Source organism: Corvus moneduloides, chromosome 7 (assembly GCF_009650955.1).
Source record: "Corvus moneduloides isolate bCorMon1 chromosome 7, bCorMon1.pri, whole genome shotgun sequence".
NCBI lineage: Eukaryota > Metazoa > Chordata > Aves > Passeriformes > Corvidae > Corvus > Corvus moneduloides.
In genome coordinates, this window is record NC_045482.1 from 6,904,218 (window position 1) to 6,921,221 (window position 17,004).

The following is a 17,004-nucleotide window of genomic DNA, read 5'->3' on the forward strand; positions in this document are numbered from 1 at the left end:
AGGAGAGTTCTGAAGGTGGTATAATTTTTTTTTCTTCTTTTAGGTCTGTTAATAAACTTCTTTATATTCTTTCAAGTTTGGTGCCTGCTTTGCATTTCTCCTAATTCTTATCTCACAGCAGATAAACAGTAATGAGTATTTTGGACCAAACCACTACACTAAATTGGTGTTTCTGCCCGGTTACAAACCGAACCCGCGACACCATCTTACGGTATAGCCACCCCAGATAAAATGATGGTCCTTGTCTTAAGGTAATTTGTATTTGCACAACTCCACTGGAGCTATGCTGCTGTACTTTGACTCCTTGCACACCTGAATGATACTTTATTGTGTGCTTTGATCATTAGTTCGTAAATGAATTGCTAATACATTAACACTTTATTACATATTAGTACTTTAATATTTTTAAATTGCCAGTTCAGGCATTCTCAAGAACATGGTGAACAATTGAAAATACTTTTTCAAAGAATTTATATGAACTTCTTGTCAATATATTGTCTGATATTCATAAAGAATTAGGGTTAGTGCTGTCAGCTGCCCATCTTCTCACAACGTATTTCACAATCACTCTGTTCTGCTGCATCTTTCTGATAAACCTTTTGAAAGTTTGGTGCTGAATTATCACCCCTCTTGACAAACATACAGGACATGCTAAGACTGAGTTTACAGGACACAAAAGCACAACACAGACCTCGAAAATGTGAGAAGCAAAAGAATATTGACAGTAAAATACCCCATTCCTAGTGTTGATAATTTCACATGCAGACCAGGCCTGTGTTGTACTGCTTTTGAGAGAGTTTTGCAGAATCCATATAGATTGACATTTCTGTGTCATTTGTGCACACATTTTCAGCCCTGCCACAACAGCAGATGCCATGTTCAGTGGTTAATGACAATGGTTGTAATTTGGTTTTAGTTTGAAGAGTGTGTAGCAACCTTTAGAGACTGCAGGAGGTACTGCTGGACACAATTCCTCAAGGAAGCACTCATGTAGACTCATGTAGTTGAAATTAGTTACTACCAGCTTCTATCTCTTCAAAGAAAATTTGTTTAAGAAGACATAATTCTGACTGTGATTATATTTTTGCTGAAATTAATGTTATTATGTACTCTAATTTTTCTTAGTAATTTCTCTAAATGTAGTACAGACAATTAATTTCCACATGTGTGATTCCCCTTTTGGAGGCATTTTCAAGAGAGCTTTTATCACACATTGAATCTTGGGGATTTTTTTCCCCCAGAACTTTATAAATAAATAATTGTGCATACTCACATCATCAGCATTAATTTAAAATGTTCCATCTGCCGAGTTGGTTCAACTATTCATCTCCAAATAATTTATATCCTGTTAAAAGCTCATGCCTACAAACATTTGGAAATGAATGTGTGATCCACCCTTTCTCAATGCTTTTCTCAAATTTGTCAGTCACCAGACAAATCCATGAACGAAGGAAGCTCACAGCAGTAGCAAGTTTTCTGTAGGCCCCTTTCTTCCACCTGAGACCACACACAGTTGCAGGGAATCCAGAATGAATTCAGCCCTAAGAGCGGCTGTGCAGGAACAGCCGCTTTTCCTTTGCAGTGCCCACATAAAAGGTTGAAATAGGAAGCTGGGTGAGAGGATGTTAATTAAGCAAATAGGCACTGAGCATGTCTGCTGAACTAAAAAGAGAATTTGTTTTCTTTATGAGCTGCTGGAGGAGTTTCACATCAAATAAATGATTGGTTTATTTGTATGGCTCTTGTGTTCCTTTGCTTTCTTTCAAGCAAGGTCCTGTCAAATGAAATCAGGTTTTCATGGCAAAGATTTTTTTGGTGCTGATGAAAAAAGAGATTGACAATAAAGGAAAGCTTTACTGTGGTTCTGTGAAAGGTTGAGAAGTACCTGCTGAGGAGGATGTGCATTTCCCACTGCAGCATTACCCTGCGAGGAGTGACTGTTCCAAAATGGTGCCAATGAACTATCAGCAACTGCAATAAAGGCAAATTGTATTTTCTGTGTCAATCCCAAATCTATTTCAAGTCATTGTTAATGGCAGTGAATTAATTACATTGTACTGTATAGAATGGCACTAAGGCATAAGGAAAAATATATTAGATTTTCTTCAGATTTTATAAGAGATATGTTGAAAATATGCACAGTAACCTCTCAGCTCTTTATTTCAGAATGGGGAAATTTACATCCCACTATAGTTTGTAACTCTATTCCTCTGTTTCTGCTTCAATGAAGAAATATTCTGTGATCTGAAAACTACAGGATTTGGCCTGGTATGTTACAGTGTCTAAAATAAATCTTTTATTTGGTTATCTTTGTTTTATTAAAAGGCAATTCAAGCAATTTTGTACTTTTCAAAGAAGTTTCTATTCACTATTTCAACATACACTGAAAATTTAATATTATCCTGTTCTGTAAGTTCTTACAGTGAATGGGATGTTGGCCTCACTCAAATCACAGCATGGGCACGCTCATGCACCCCAGTGTGAGATCCCTGTGAGGTGATCCCATTGTGTGCTCAGCTCTCAGCCATGCAGGTGGCTGCCTGCTCTGGGTCAGTTTGATTTGTCCAGATGTGCTGCTTTTCCTCAGGTTTTGGGTTTTTTTTCAGCCTTATCTGCTGTGAACAACTGCAGTGGTTTTTCCATTATCTCCGCCTGGGCTGTGTCTGAACATCCAGCTCCCTCAGCCCCTCCTCACCAGGCCTGTGCTCCAGTCACTGTGACAGTCTTCAAAACAGCATTAGTATCTCCTAAAGCTTCGATTCTACACACTGGCATCTCTCTGCCTTATGTACATGTTTACTCCTATTGGCAGTTCCTGATATCAAACAACTGATAAACAATATAGAGAATAAAAATTTTTAGCTGTCCTGAACGTATTTTTTAGACTTAAGGATGCACATAAGTAAAATTGGAATGCATGTACATGTGTGAACGTGAGTCCAGAGAAGGGCAACAGAGCTGGGGAAGGGGCTGGAGCACAAGTGAGGTGAGGAGCAGCTGAGGGACCTGGGCGTGTTTATTCTGGAGAAAAGGAGGCTCAGGGGAGACCTTACCGCTCTCTACAACCCCCTGACAGGAGGGTGCAGCCAGGAGCCCGGAGGGGGGAGGACTCTGCTCCCAAGGAATCGGTGACAGGACGAGAGGACACAGTCTTAAGCTGTGCCAGGGGAGGTTCAGGTTGGATCTTAGGCAAAGTTTCTCTCACAGAAAGGATGATTAGACATTGGAACGGGCTGCTCAGGGAGATCGTGGAGTCACCGTCCCTGCAGGTGTTTCAGGAAAGACGGGACGTGGCACTCAGTGTCATGGTCTAGTTGACAAGGTGGTGTTGGGTCCCAGGTCGGACCCGACGACCTCGGAGGTCTTTTCCAGCCCAATCGATTCTGTGGTTCTGTGAATGTGATTCGGTGATTCCGTGGCTGCCAGCGTCAGAGCGAGGGCGATGTTGGGGTTACGCCGGGCAGTGCGGCCCCGGAACGCGCCCCGGAACGCACTCCGGCACTGCCGGCGACAAGCGCCGGGCGCAACGCCAGCGCTGCCGCCTCGCAGGGACGACGTCCCCCGGCACCTCCGAGAGGTGGCCCCGCCCCGCCCCGCCCCAGCCCCGCCCCGGCACGTCCGTGGGCGGGCGGGCGCTGCCGCCGCAGAGCCGCCGCCGGGGCCGCGGGTGCGCAGCGCTGCGCCGGCCTCCCGCAATATGCCTCCGCTGCCCTCGGGCTGCTCGCCATGCCGGGCACCTGCGAGCGCCTCTCCGCGCTGCTCCCGGGGCTGGCGGCCGCGCTGCTGCCGCTGCTGGTGATGCTGATGCTGATGCTGGGGCGGCCGCCCCCCGCCGCCGCCGCCGCCACCCGCCCGCAGCAGCAGCGAGCGGCGCTGCCCGGGGGCGCCCCCGCCGCGGCACCAGGTACCGACCCCTCCCCTGCACCCACCTCCCCTGCGGGATGGCTCCGCTCTCCCCCGGGCTCTGCTCGCCCGGGGAACCCCGGCGTTTGCGCCGTGCGGGCAGCGGTCCCGGATTCGAAAATGAGCGGCTGTGGTTTGGCTGGAGCGGGATCCATGTTTGGAATCCGCGGGTGTGTGCGCGGCCGCGCCGGGATGTGGCCGGGATGGCCGGGAGCGCCCCGGGGAGCGGGCACTGACCTGCACGGAGGTGCGCCGTCGGGCGCCCGGAGCGCGGCCTTGGGTAGTGGGGCTCCAGGGATTCCTGTTGGCTGGCAGGAATCTCCACAGGGAGATAGCCGAGCGTCCATGGAATATAAATATATATGTCATAGACATGTATTTATTTCTGTGTATATTTGTATCACTTTAAAAATAAACCAGCTGATTTCGTGTGCGAGCATCTTGAGCCTGTCAAATGCGTGATGGGGCTGATGAGCTCGTTAGTTTTTGCATCCCCTCTGCAGAATGGATGATACATTGCTTATCCAAGACCACGAAAATAATGTGCTTATTTCAACTTCAGGCCTTAGTTTTGCAGTCAAATATTTGAGGCTACCTCTTTGCAGAACCAGAGAAAATGATAAGGTGTCTGTACTGTCATCTCGTTTAAAAAAAATATGTGTATAGTCTGAAGTTTAGTGGCTCAAACGACGATAAACCCAGCATCAGTATTTTTCTTGACATACTGCCTTTCACCAAAGAATTTCAAGATGGTTTCAAACATGAATTATTTAAGACCTTTTAACACCAAGGCTCCTTTTTGGCATATCACTGGAGCATATGTTTCATTTTTAGCATATAGGCATGCTTCTGTTTCCAGTTGACTTCAGGAAGGTATAAAATGTGCTTAGTTTTAGGCAGATGGTTAATATTTTCCTGAATTGAAGCCAATTTACAAAGCTGCTGAAGTATATTTGTTAATTAGGAAAGCAAAGATATTAAATTACAGTATTTGCTTGCAACTTCAAGGTATAGAACAAGTAACTAGATTTGGTAGAATACGAACAGAGTCTTAAATTTTTCCTTATACACTCTTAAAATGCCCCAGTTTGCTCTTTAGGTCTTCTTTGTGGGGGGTTGTGTTTGTGTTTTTCATTATTTTCCAAACATTAAAACTGTAGCTAGCGTTTTGAAGAAAGACATTTGATGAACATCTTGGTCCTTGTTTTTCATTTTCACTGATGATTTTTCATTAGTTTGTTTCTTATCATACTTTTAGTAGAATATACCATTAATCACCATCAAACACCACTTAAAAGGCATTGGCAGCATTTCTGACTTAGGCAGTGAACATTTTGCTCATTAAAAATTGAGTGGCAAAAAAAAAAAAGGACAGTTTTTCTAATTCAATGATCCTCTTTGGTTTCAGGTATTGATTTCTTTTCAAGAAGCTCTGTTACCTTATCTCCTTCAGCCCTGGCCAAGGTCTTTGTTGGTATCTAACATTTTGATGCCTGTTCTGTTGGCTCGCTGTTGTTGTTGCAGACTCACGTGCCCAGTTCTTGCTGCTTTCTTTTATTTGCGCATTTGGCATCATGGGTTCTGAGGTATGAGAGTCCGGAAAGTGTCTTCTAGTCCACAGCTTTCGTAATCAGTAGCAATTTCTGAATGTTAAAAATTATCATTTGAGTTGGTTGTCAGCATTTGTTTACGTTATGCTTAAATACAGTTAAAGATTTATTTCACTTGTTGGCTGGATTTCTAAATGATCTTGATTAATTTTTTCGTCTATAAAAACTGAAAAAAACCAATGGTGGACTTTGAAAAAGATAAGCTAATTACTGCTCTGAAACTTTACTTATTCTGAAGAAACTACTAAGCACCTTTGTTTTTCTGCATGGTATTTCAGTAAAGCATGTAAGTAATTTTTGCTTTATTGAAATTTTTGACATTTTTTAAAAGGAGAGTGTGACTCCAGATGTATATTTAATGGATACTAATGTCTTTTTATGTTAAATTATCATTTGATGGTTTACAGCTGACAGGTAGGCAGGATAAATGGCTGCTGCCTTTCCAGCAGAAGACTGGCAGCAGAGCAATCCCCCAGGGCAATGCTCTGGAGAGGCCGCTCCTGCAGCTGCAGGTCCTGCGCTGGGAACTGCCAGGCAAGCAGCGGCTTCTGCAAGTGAGGAGGAGTCTGGCTGAATTTAGGTTTGTGCAGTGTGTTTGTGATCCCAGTGCTACTACAGCAAAGGAGGCTTATCCTCCCTGGCGAGGGAGGGTGCAGAGCTGGGGCTGGAGTTCACAACCTGCTGTCACTTGACGTTTGTTCCTGTATCGATGGCCCTGTTCTGTCGAAGCTCATTATACCGTTTTACAGATCAATTCCCTCCTGGATTAACTGACTTCTGCCAGTGTAATTATTGTGCTGTCTGAGGAGAGATGCTGAAGTCAGCACAGCTGTGTGTAGTGTCTGGGGTGCACACTCTGTGGTGACATGGAAGTGCAGTGGTGAGAAGGTAGTGGCACATCGTGACTGAGAAGGGTTTTTTGTTCATCTCTTTCTTTTCCCCTAGGAACAACAGCAAACTTACCACTGGCAAGAGAAATAAGTGAATTCTTTAACAAGGCAGAGAACACATACAAGAGGCACCCAGTTCATGGAGTTATTCTGACTCATCTCATCTAACATATACAGGCATTCTTTGAAATTAAAAAAGAAAATTAAAAAATTGGAGAGAGAGAGAGACAGCCCTCTCTGGTTAGGGTGGTGATTGCTGGAGTGGAGAACCTGCCTTGGTTCTTCCTTATTCATAGTGATTTTTTGCATTTTCCATGTGGCAGAAATCTGGGCTCTGGTGTGCAGTAGCAATTGAAGAGAAGCCGCTGGGAGCTTCAGATATTCATCATTGAGGTCAGCGGGCTTGAGGCCAGAATTCAGTGAATTATTCAGTCCTGGCTCAGATCCATGCAAATCTGGTTTTCTTTTCCATTTTCCCTTTTCTTTATCTTTATTGAGGTGCGTTCTTTATGGGAGCTGAGGGTTATGTTCTTTAATTCTCATGAGACTTGGGATATCTTGATGTGGGGCATTGTTTTCTCTTTATAATGCAGATATTGTGCTATAAATAGAGCAGAGACCACTAATTGAATAAGTGATAGTTATTTGCATCAGCTCTGTGGCAGATCTGACATGTACTGAATGAACAACATGCTTTGCAGAAAAAGCAGCTGTGTCAGTGGAAGCTGTCACTTTACATGGGGTGACATACAGCATCTTCACGTTCGAGGTTTTTTACCATGTTGAGATGTTAAATTAGACTTGAAACATGTTTTAAAATAGGTGTTTTTTTCAAGTGTGGGTAGTCCCTGTACCTTTTGTAATCCCAGCATGAACAAGAAAAACCTTGCCATGTTTTTTTTGTAGACCATGACCAATCTGCCCCGCAATCCAGAATTCAAGGAAAAAGGAGTTTATTTTGCTTTGGTATATTTCCTTTTTTTAGGCAGATGGCTTTGCATGAGATGGGGAGATTAGCTTGGTTCTGTAGGGTGAAATTCAAAAGCTGTAGCAGCTAACAGTGGTGCTGAACAAAGGAGAGGGGGGAGTTGGAATTGCTGTGTGCATTTATTTGTTAATACACAAACCCCTGTTTGTAGAGACAGATGACATAAATATGTGATTGTTGACAAACCCAGAAGAAAATTAGAGATTACTTTTTTTACCTGCTGGAGACAAGTACACTGCCTGGATGCTGCTTGTGGAATTTGGTTCTGAGGCCATTTCTCAGTACTGTCTGCCTGCATGTGATGATGAGTGGCTGCCTAATGTGAAGCCGTGTTGTAGACAAGTCGTTTCCAGTTCAGACTTTTCTAAACTCTTTTGTATGTTGTCTTATTCTTCCTGACCATTCAAGAAGGAGAAAACTTTCTCATGCTTCCTTTTTATTTGAGGTACTGAAAGAGAAATATTTCTCCAAAACAACGATGTGTGGACTTACTGCTTTTTTAATTGTGGTGTTCCATGTTTTTTGCCGTAGAATATTTTTCCTGATGACTTGTAATTTTGTGCGTAGTTGATACTTAGGTATTTAGACTAGCATTTGGTTATCTCATTATGTTTATCTGGGTTTGAATTTGAGCAACAATACATAATAATGCACTTAAAAAAACCCAAGGTGTAGTGTGACTGGCTTTTTTGTCACTTGATGGAACAATCTTTATGGTTTACTGTCTCCAAAGTCACTGGATTGGGGATTAGTATGGCAGGATTAAATTCGGTTTTGTTTTGGAGCTTTTGTTGCAGTCAGATACCCCAAGAAAATGAGTGAGGAATTAAAAGCTGTGTGGGAGATTCTTTAGCATTCCAGTAAGGAAGGGAATTCAGTCATTTTCATGGCTCAGTGATTATGTAGGATACAGTTCCTGCTCAAGAAGCCAGGGCTGTCTGAGTAGAGACTTCTGATCAGAACTGGCATTATTTATTTTGTACAAGCAGCAGCACAACCCTCTTTTCCTGTAGATGCTGGAATGTAACTGGTGTCAGGGAAAAAGTTTCTTTTCAAGTTAGAAGTGTTACATGCACACCCCAGACAAAAAGTTTAGTGCAAGCAGCTAACTCCACCTATAGAAATAAGCTCAGAAAATGGCTTTTGATTTGCTGTTCATTTTTGCCAGGATTCCCAGCCTTTGGTATTTATAATAATGGCTTCTCAGCTAGGTGAGAAAGAATGCAAGACTTAGACTTGTCCTGATTTATTGGAGATGATGTTCTTAAGAGTCTGAGCTGTTCTAAGACTTAGTAATGCAACAAAATATCAGCAAGGGCATTAGGACACTGAGAGGGGATAAAGCATCTGCAGTTTGAAATGGGAATGAATAAGGAAAAAAGAAATATTCATAGATGCACCTGCTCCAGGATATAGGTCACTCAGTTACTAATACAGGAAAAAGTGGAGTTTGGGGTTTGTCGTGGTAAAGCACACATGAAAAAAATATGTGCTGTGTTTTTTATTTCAGGAAGAGAATCTGCATAAACGTACTGAGGAGTTCTGAAGAGTACGAGATCTCTCCTGAGCTGAAAGCTTGCTTTTATTGAAGCCTGTAATACTTTATACAGCATCATGCTCTATACTTCAGAAAGCTAGATTTCAAGAAACTTGTCTTGATGGTAGCTTTCATTATAAAGAACTGAGAGAGACAATGTGTTTTAGCATCCATGGAATCAGGGCCCATGGTTACATGGTCAGAAGTGGCAGGAAACAAGGGATAAATGATGGCAGGAACTGACACCTATTCCAAGGTGGTAGTTTTTGCAGTTCTTATTTGTTTTGCTAAAGTTTGCTTCTTGTCAGTCTGTTGGCAGAAAGTACACCATCAAAGGCCAATTGCTATGCAAAAACATTCACAGAATTACTATCAGGCTGAGAAAAAGGCAGGTTGAGAATTTGGAATGCAGCTGCTATCTGGGTCACTGGGGATCTGTAGCATGCTTTCTCTGTGAACTAGCTCAGTAGATGAAGTCTTTGAAGACACAGGCAAAGATCTGAGAGGAAAGTTTATTCAAAATAAACTTAATTCTTGGTGTGTCAGACTTAGCAAAACAGCACAGGTTACTTTGTTGTCTTGAAAGTTGCATATTTTTATATCACTGTATCCTTCTGTAATGAATAGGGATTTGAGGCACAATGTGACAGAGTAAATGTGTCCTCTTTATTACTCCTGATGCTGTGTCTCATTCCTAATTCATAGATTTTTGCATCTGGGGTGCTGTAGGAGCACCCAGGTTCTGTGATCAACAATTTCCCTTGAACCATCAGAGCTAGTGTACTCTCAAGTAACTCTTCTGTGCTTAGTAGGTTGAAACCAGCAGGTCTAGTTCCTCCTGCCTAATCCTGGCTTGCCAGGGGTGTCCCAGCACAGCTCCTGCGTACTCCTAGCCTCCACCTTCCACACATGGCCTCAGGAAGTTGTATTCAACAGGCTGCAAAGCAGCTGTTACATTTCTTGCTTTGCTTCTCTGGCACTAGTTGTAGCAGAAAGCACGAGGTTTGAGAACACTTTCCCTGCTAGCACACGTTTGAGGGGAGGATGTGAGTGTTCTCAGCTTCACAATCAGCAGTAGGGAAGTATATTTGCTGAGAGAACCTGTGCTAGGGAATTCGGGGTTAGAAAGTTGAAGAGAATGAATTCGTCTTGCAGAGGTCCTTAAGCCCAGTGTTCAGTAGGGCAGATTTTACTCAAGATATACTCAGTTGGAATAGGCATTCCAGATCCATTCAGGAGCAGAGCTGGGTTCCTGGGAAGGGGCAGTCTTTCCAAACTCTGAGCCTGCAGCACAGAGCACGTGCTGGTGCATCCCCACCACATCTCCCTTTCACAGCTACCACAGACACACGCTGTACGGAGGGCAATCTTTGTGCAGTTTGCTGCCCTGTCATTTTGGGGGGATTTGGGTCAGGAAGGGATGACTCTTAGATCTTCCATATGAGAGAGCACACATGGACTGTAGTGTGAACAGGTTCTTGTGACTAGAGCAGCATCAACAAGGATGGTCCTGTGTGTGGAGGACCCTCCAAAGCACCACGTACCTTAACACAGCTTCTCAGGCAGAATGCAGGGCAAATGTGTGGCACCAGCAGTTCTGTCCAGTAAAAAATCATATGCTGTGAACTTCACAAGCAGCTGTCAGTAGTTTGTAGAGGATGTGGAAAAAGCCTCCTCGTGTCTCAGGTTGAGCAGCTGCCCTAAATTTGGAAATTACTCTGCGTGCCCTCTGACTGTAAGCACATTGTGTGCATTCTTGTAAACACCATAGTGACAGGTCTGCAGCTCATGACACTTGCATGGCATCATCCTGGTGATGTGTGGCGTTGTCTGGTGTAGCTCCTGGAAGCCACCCTGTGTGCCCTGCTGGGGTGGGCAGGCCTGGGAGTGATGTTCTTGCCTGTCTGTGTGTGCATAAGCCCCCGAAGTCTCACCAAGGGCAGACATGAACCCTTATTCTTTCCCCTCAGTTTCTTGTCCTTCTTTATCTTCCCTGATTATGCTTCATCACATGGACTCATAGAGAGTCTCTGCTGTCTGAAAGAAATCAGACTTCAGGGCACAATTGTCACAATGTGGAAATGAGACTATTGAAGGAGATGGGTTACAGGGTCAGTTCCTCCTGCTGGACTTCCCACATGACCCTTTCTCTGGCATTCCACATTTAGTGTTGATAGTGCCAGGTACCTGAGAAACTGCAGTTCTACCGAGGGAAGAGGCAAGAGGTAGCCTCTCATTGAGATCACATGAAATAAATTATGGCTTGTGGTGGGTTAAAGAGCAAAAAAAGATTTTGTCCCTCTACCTTCTGATATTCCCTGTCCCATTTTGAAAAATCTTGTGGTTTTGGTGTGGGTCTTACCTGAACCACTGGCAGCTATAGCAAGTTAAGCTGCATGACAGCTGTGGTGGGGAATGTTGGGGGTTTTTGTGTGTGTTGAACATGATGCAGTGCTTGTAGGTGTGAGTGTGAGGCACATATTGATCTGTGTGCATTAGGAGGTCATGAAGCAGAAGAACAGAGAGAATCTCAGAGCCACTTCAGCATGTCCCCTGCACACTGTGGTTGAAAGCCATTATTGATGTGACCACTGCACCCCAAAAGTGCTCTCAGGTGTGTGGAGTTTCATTCGATTAATGAGGGCTTCAGCCTGTGCCTCTGAGTGTTGGCTTGGATGCTTTTACTAAACACAGTGTGGTTATAGGCAGATTAACTGGAGCACTAACTCATTATGATGCAGCTTATTTTGGAGGAAAGAGCTGAATTTAGGTGGGTTTTGTTTGTTTGGGTGTTTTTGTTCATGTGTTTCAGTGTGGTTCCTAATAGTTCATCTGCTTCTTCTGAAATGTTTTCTTGTATTTCACTTACTTTTATTTTTTTTATTTCTCATGAATCTTTTACCTGTATTCAATGCTTGAACTTTCCCACTGGAGTGTGCATGTAGCTTTCAGGGTTTGTGTTGTAGGTTATTTTAGTTTCAGATCTGAGCAACCCTTTCATTACTCAAACTGATTTTAGTTTCAGAATCATTGGTATTACTGTTTTCATTTACTGCAAGTGTTATTGAGTAAGGCCATGCAAGATGAAGTATACCTTTTCACCCTATTTCCATAATGAAGCATGGAATTTGCATCAGGTTGTGAGCCCTAGATTATCATAGGATGGTGTACTCCTGGCAAAACTTTCAGACAGATTTGCTAAATGTATTAAGATTAGCAGCTGAAATAAACCAATCAAGTGAAGATGATACTTGTTGGTTTTATTTTCTGTGACTTGAGAGTAACTGAGGATCTGGAATCGGGTGGGTGTTCAGGCTGGAGGGGCCATCAGAGGCATTCTTAAAGCAGGGTTGGCTCTGAATTCCGACCCGGGAGCTCTTTCCTGCCAGGCCATGAAAGGCTTCAAGATTGGGGAACGTCTCTGGGCAACCTATTCCAATGATTGTTTATCCTTAGAGAGAAAAGAAAATCCCTCAGGTCCAGTCAGATCCTTCCCTGCAGTTGGTGGCTGTTGCCCTTCATTACCCTGCCCTGCATTTCGACAGAGCACTTGGCCCTTTATCCCTGGTAAACACCTGGGTGTGGGAAGGCTGTTGTGTAGGGCCCCCAAAGCCTTTCCTTTGCAAGGTTAAACAAGGCTCAGGTCTTTCATGTGCTTTCCCCTAATGCATGCAGATTGGAACAAAGTGGAGTTACACCCTCTGCTGCAGATTTGGGGCTGTTTCATAAATATGCATACAGTTGGCTCAGTCTGCTGAGATAGATAGCAGTGTGTAGCATGGTTATGAAACTTGGCAAGACACCAAATCTATTATTATTAATGACTCTCCATGGGCAAGGCTTCCAAAGGAAACCAGTAGGAACATTCTCAGGGAAGTTATTTTCTGTGAGGTAGCAAATCTGGTTGATGATTTGTATGTGCTAATGTGAGCTAAACTGGAGAGAAGGTCAGTGGTCTCAAGATATTTGAAAATATTGGCCATTTTGCTGGGATGAAGAAGGACATGCTTGCCCTCTCCACCTATTATAGAATCTAATGGAATTATAAAAAGTTTTTCATGTAATTGTGGAAAACATTTTTCCTCTGTTTTGAAGCATTTCATTAAGTGACTGAACAGGAGCAATGAGTGGTTTTATGTTGGGTAAATGCAGAATTTCAGTAGATTTTGGAACAATAAAAGCTGTTAATAACATGAATTGTGGCTTGTGATAAATATCACAGGAGCTTATTCCATTGTTTCTGGGAGCAAAGGAGAAAACTTACTCTCACTGGGCTGCAGTAGAGATTTTCTTTGGATTACAGACCACTGATGTTGGGAAAATCCTCTAATTAAATTCAGCAGAATAGAGACCCAGCAAAACATTTGTGAGATCCTGCATAGCTAGGGTGCAGCATTGGGCAAAAGAATCTGTCATGCCTGTTTGCCTCTTAATTAGTTGTCAGGTTCCTTTCCCCCCTTTTGTGTTTTTGTTGGGTGTTTCTTCTTAAGCACAGTAGAGAAAACCTGTCCCTCAACAAGTTTGCTGGATTCTTCAGCGTTCCATGGAGCAGATTGTCCCAGCAATACTTAAGTGCATTTGTTTTCCCCCAGTCCAGCTGGCACAATCTCAGAGGTGCTGAATGAATCTTGAGTATTTGGGGGGAAGAAGAAAGTGTTTACTGCCCCATTTTTAGCCTCGGTGTCAATAAAACCATTTCCATCGTCCTAGAAAGATTTCCATGGTGCTAAGTTGTTTTCCAATTACTCCATACAGGACTTGGGCCAGTTGCTGAGAAGGGAGAACTTGTTTGTGCTGGAGACAACACAGCTGGGGCTTCAGCTGGCTCCTGGAGCACTTCATCCAGTGAGGAGCTGTAGCCAGGCAGTAATGATTCCGAGCAGCAGTGGCTGAATCGTTAATGTGCTCAGCACTGACACTTACCTGGATGGCATCCATGGGTGCAGAGCAGTTACATTATTGTGGTGCAGTCTTGACTCCATTGTTTTGCTTTAGCCTGTGATCTGCTTTGACAGAACTTCCTCTTTTTTGAAACTTTTTTAAACTCTGAGGAATAAGACTTAAAATAAGTAGGAATCTGCAGTAATTTTTCTAGTACCTGATGTTGTATTCATTGTTATTTTGTGATTTTTGATAATTCACTTTATGAAACTCAACTTTAATAAAAATTTCTATATGAAAGAGACTGTAGCTTGTTGGGTACTCTTGTTTTGTTGCTGCAATATGGATTTCCTAATTCTTGTAATAAAAAATTCCCATTCCACATGTACAGAGGTACCCTTAGGAAATGTTGTCCTGCAAACTTTAAATTCGATTTTCTCCATATATGCCTTTATACCGTGGCCTTCCTCCAAGGGATTAGAGAATCTTTTCCTGCAGGTTAAAGATAGATATTTGTAATGTTCCAGCAATGTCTTTCTTGAAGGAGTAGTATGAGATTTTGCAGCTTGAGGGGAAGAAAAGTATTTCCAGACAGGAGTAGTGACCAGTGTGTTATTGAAAAATATCTCTGAATGGAACAGTAGTTGTCCTTTGCAATTAGTGAGTAACATGCCCTGATGTTTGAATTTCTGCTTTGTGGGGTGCATTATGCCATGGAGTCTGTGGATGCGTATCTGTCTTAGGGTTTCACAGCATTAAATGTCATGTTTGAACAGGTGCTGCTTTGTTTTCCTGTGGTTTTATTTCCTCCTTCTGTCAAATTACGGGGTTGTCAAATCAAGGAAATTGCACAGTTTTTTTTCAGCTTATTCCAGTCACAAGCCACCACTAGGAATTTCACAAGACAAATCCTGTACCTGACCCATTAAGATAAAAAAAACGAGATGATTCATGCTGCAAGGATACTGGAATATTCTTTCTGTCCAAGTGTATTGACTGTTAGAGGGCAGGTTTGACAAATCGTTAGATTTGTCTATAAGAAATGGTCTCATTTTGTCAAGATGCTGCTGCTGACTGATTTATTTTTGCTGTTTAAATGATGGAGGTTTAATTGTAAAGTCCCTGAGTGGGAAATGCATGTTTTTGGCTTATCCTCTAATAGGCACTTCCCTGTTTTTCTTGAAGGTGTGTAATATAGTGTGGGGTTTAAGATAGCATATTTAAAATAGAGTATTATGAAGATTTTAATATTTCCCTTCCTACCTTTTTCCTCCAATATTCTGTAACAAAGTGTCAATTTTTAATATTTTCATTCTGTGAACTCTAATGCAAGGTAAAATGATACTGGCAGTGATTTAAAAAAAAATGAAAGAGCAGCATTACAGGCTTAGTATTAGCCAGTAAGTAAACTGAAATGAAAAAAATAGCCTTATAATGGCCTCTTAAATGTCTGGGCAAAGCTGTTTTATTTTGCACGTTTCAAGAGCTCTTGCTAGCATTTAGTTGCTCATTTTAATCTCTTTCACTTGCAAATTTATCTTAATTTGAAAGATTAGTTTTATTTAAGATTTTATTCTTGTAATATTAATAATTTATCTCACTTATCTCAAATTACAGAAGACGATATTTAAAATAAATGACTCCTAAATAATGAAGCTCTGCAGACTGCAGCGTTTCATCTTGTCTGCTGCCTATCTCCCTTGCCCCAGGAAGGTGAATTTCTGCTTCAGTGTTCCATAGTAACCACAGCTCTGAGAACCAGGGTGGCTGATTCAACAAAATAGCAGCAAATCAAAATGCAAAGTTGCTATGGTAATTGTGATTCTCATAGGTTTATTATGTCCTGCGAGTTCTCATGTTCTTTCTAGGGTGATGAAGCAGTCTGATTTTAATTTGTGAAGAAAGCATCTAATGGTGAAAAAAACATCTTGCAGCTCCTTACCAAATGAGCACCCTGCAGCAGTATATGCTATGCACTTAATATTATTCCAGTGAATTTTTTAAATGACATATGTATGCCATGCAGTGTTTAAAGGAATACAGGAAAAAAAATCCCATCTAACCTTCATGGCTGCTTTCCTGTATGAATTTCATGGCTCTCGCTTAGGTAGCCCATAAAAATATAGAACGGGGAATTTTCTTTCTATTTTCTATATCTTCCCAGGAGCACTTCAAAGTGCTTGGGAGTGTGTTCCCACTGGATAGGAGACTGAGTCGTTAGCAGCTTTATGGATTAGACTGATGACATTCTGCTGCAGTTCTTACAAGCAGGATCATTCCAGGAAGGTGTTCATTGATTATGCAGCAGTAATCATTAGGGATACAGCCTATGATCATCTGGTTTATTTTATTGATTTTGCAGGACCTTAATTTCATCAATATTTGGTTCCTATCAACATTTGTGGAATGATTGTCATGCTTATGCAGTTTATGCATCTGGTCTGAGATCTTGGGTGGAAGTGTAACCACTTCTAATGGTAGAACACAGCTGTTGGTTGTAGGAAAGAGTTATTTTTGTTTATTTATTCATTCAAATAACTCATCAGATCCATCCTCTCTTATATACAACAGATCTTCGGTTGAAAAAGCTGATAATTTGCCTATGCAATAGTACAGATTTTGGATACTGTGGCCATCCAGACTATAAAGTAATCCAAACCTATTAAAATAATTGCAAGCATTAAAAATTTGCTTCTTTTTTTTTTTTTTTTTTTTTTTGGAAATGTGGTGGGGTTTTGTCATTTTTTTTTTTTTAAATATGAAGTCAACGTAGTGCTGCAATCAGTACCTGTACAAGTGTGTCATGGAATGAGATGGATGGGAATTTAATGTCTGTTGGGAAGTACCAGGAGTGTCTAAAGTCTTTCTCATGTGTGAAAAATTACCTTATACTGGGCAAATATCACATCAAAATGTGGCAGCTCAAGTTTGCTAGAGTTGCATATTGGCCACATTTAGTCCTGATTAAATTTCATCGTTCCTTTAAGTTGCTTCTGAATTTGGAGGAACTGATTCCAAAAGTTGTGGGGAGAGCAGTTCATTGGTTTACACTGACATAATGCTTATTGACTACTTTGGAAATTCTTTCAGTGCCTACGTACTAATGAGGCATAAATTAATATTTTTCAACAAATATTTGAGGATAGGATTTCTATTAAGAATGTTTTGCAGTTTTCTTTATCTCTCTTCAAAAAA

General features: G+C 42.0%; 1 protein-coding gene across 1 annotated transcript in view; it reads left to right on the plus strand.

Annotated features, from left to right (window-relative positions):
• Positions 1–3,638: 3,638 nt before the first annotated feature.
• The window catches only part of FAM171B (family with sequence similarity 171 member B), a 32,420-nt gene continuing 19,054 nt past the window's right edge, over positions 3,639–17,004 (plus strand). Inside the window, exon 1 of the mRNA XM_032114224.1 lies at positions 3,639–3,904. Coding sequence (XP_031970115.1) covers positions 3,727–3,904 — 178 coding nt within the window. The 5' untranslated portion in view covers positions 3,639–3,726. The remainder of the gene's footprint in view (positions 3,905–17,004) is intronic.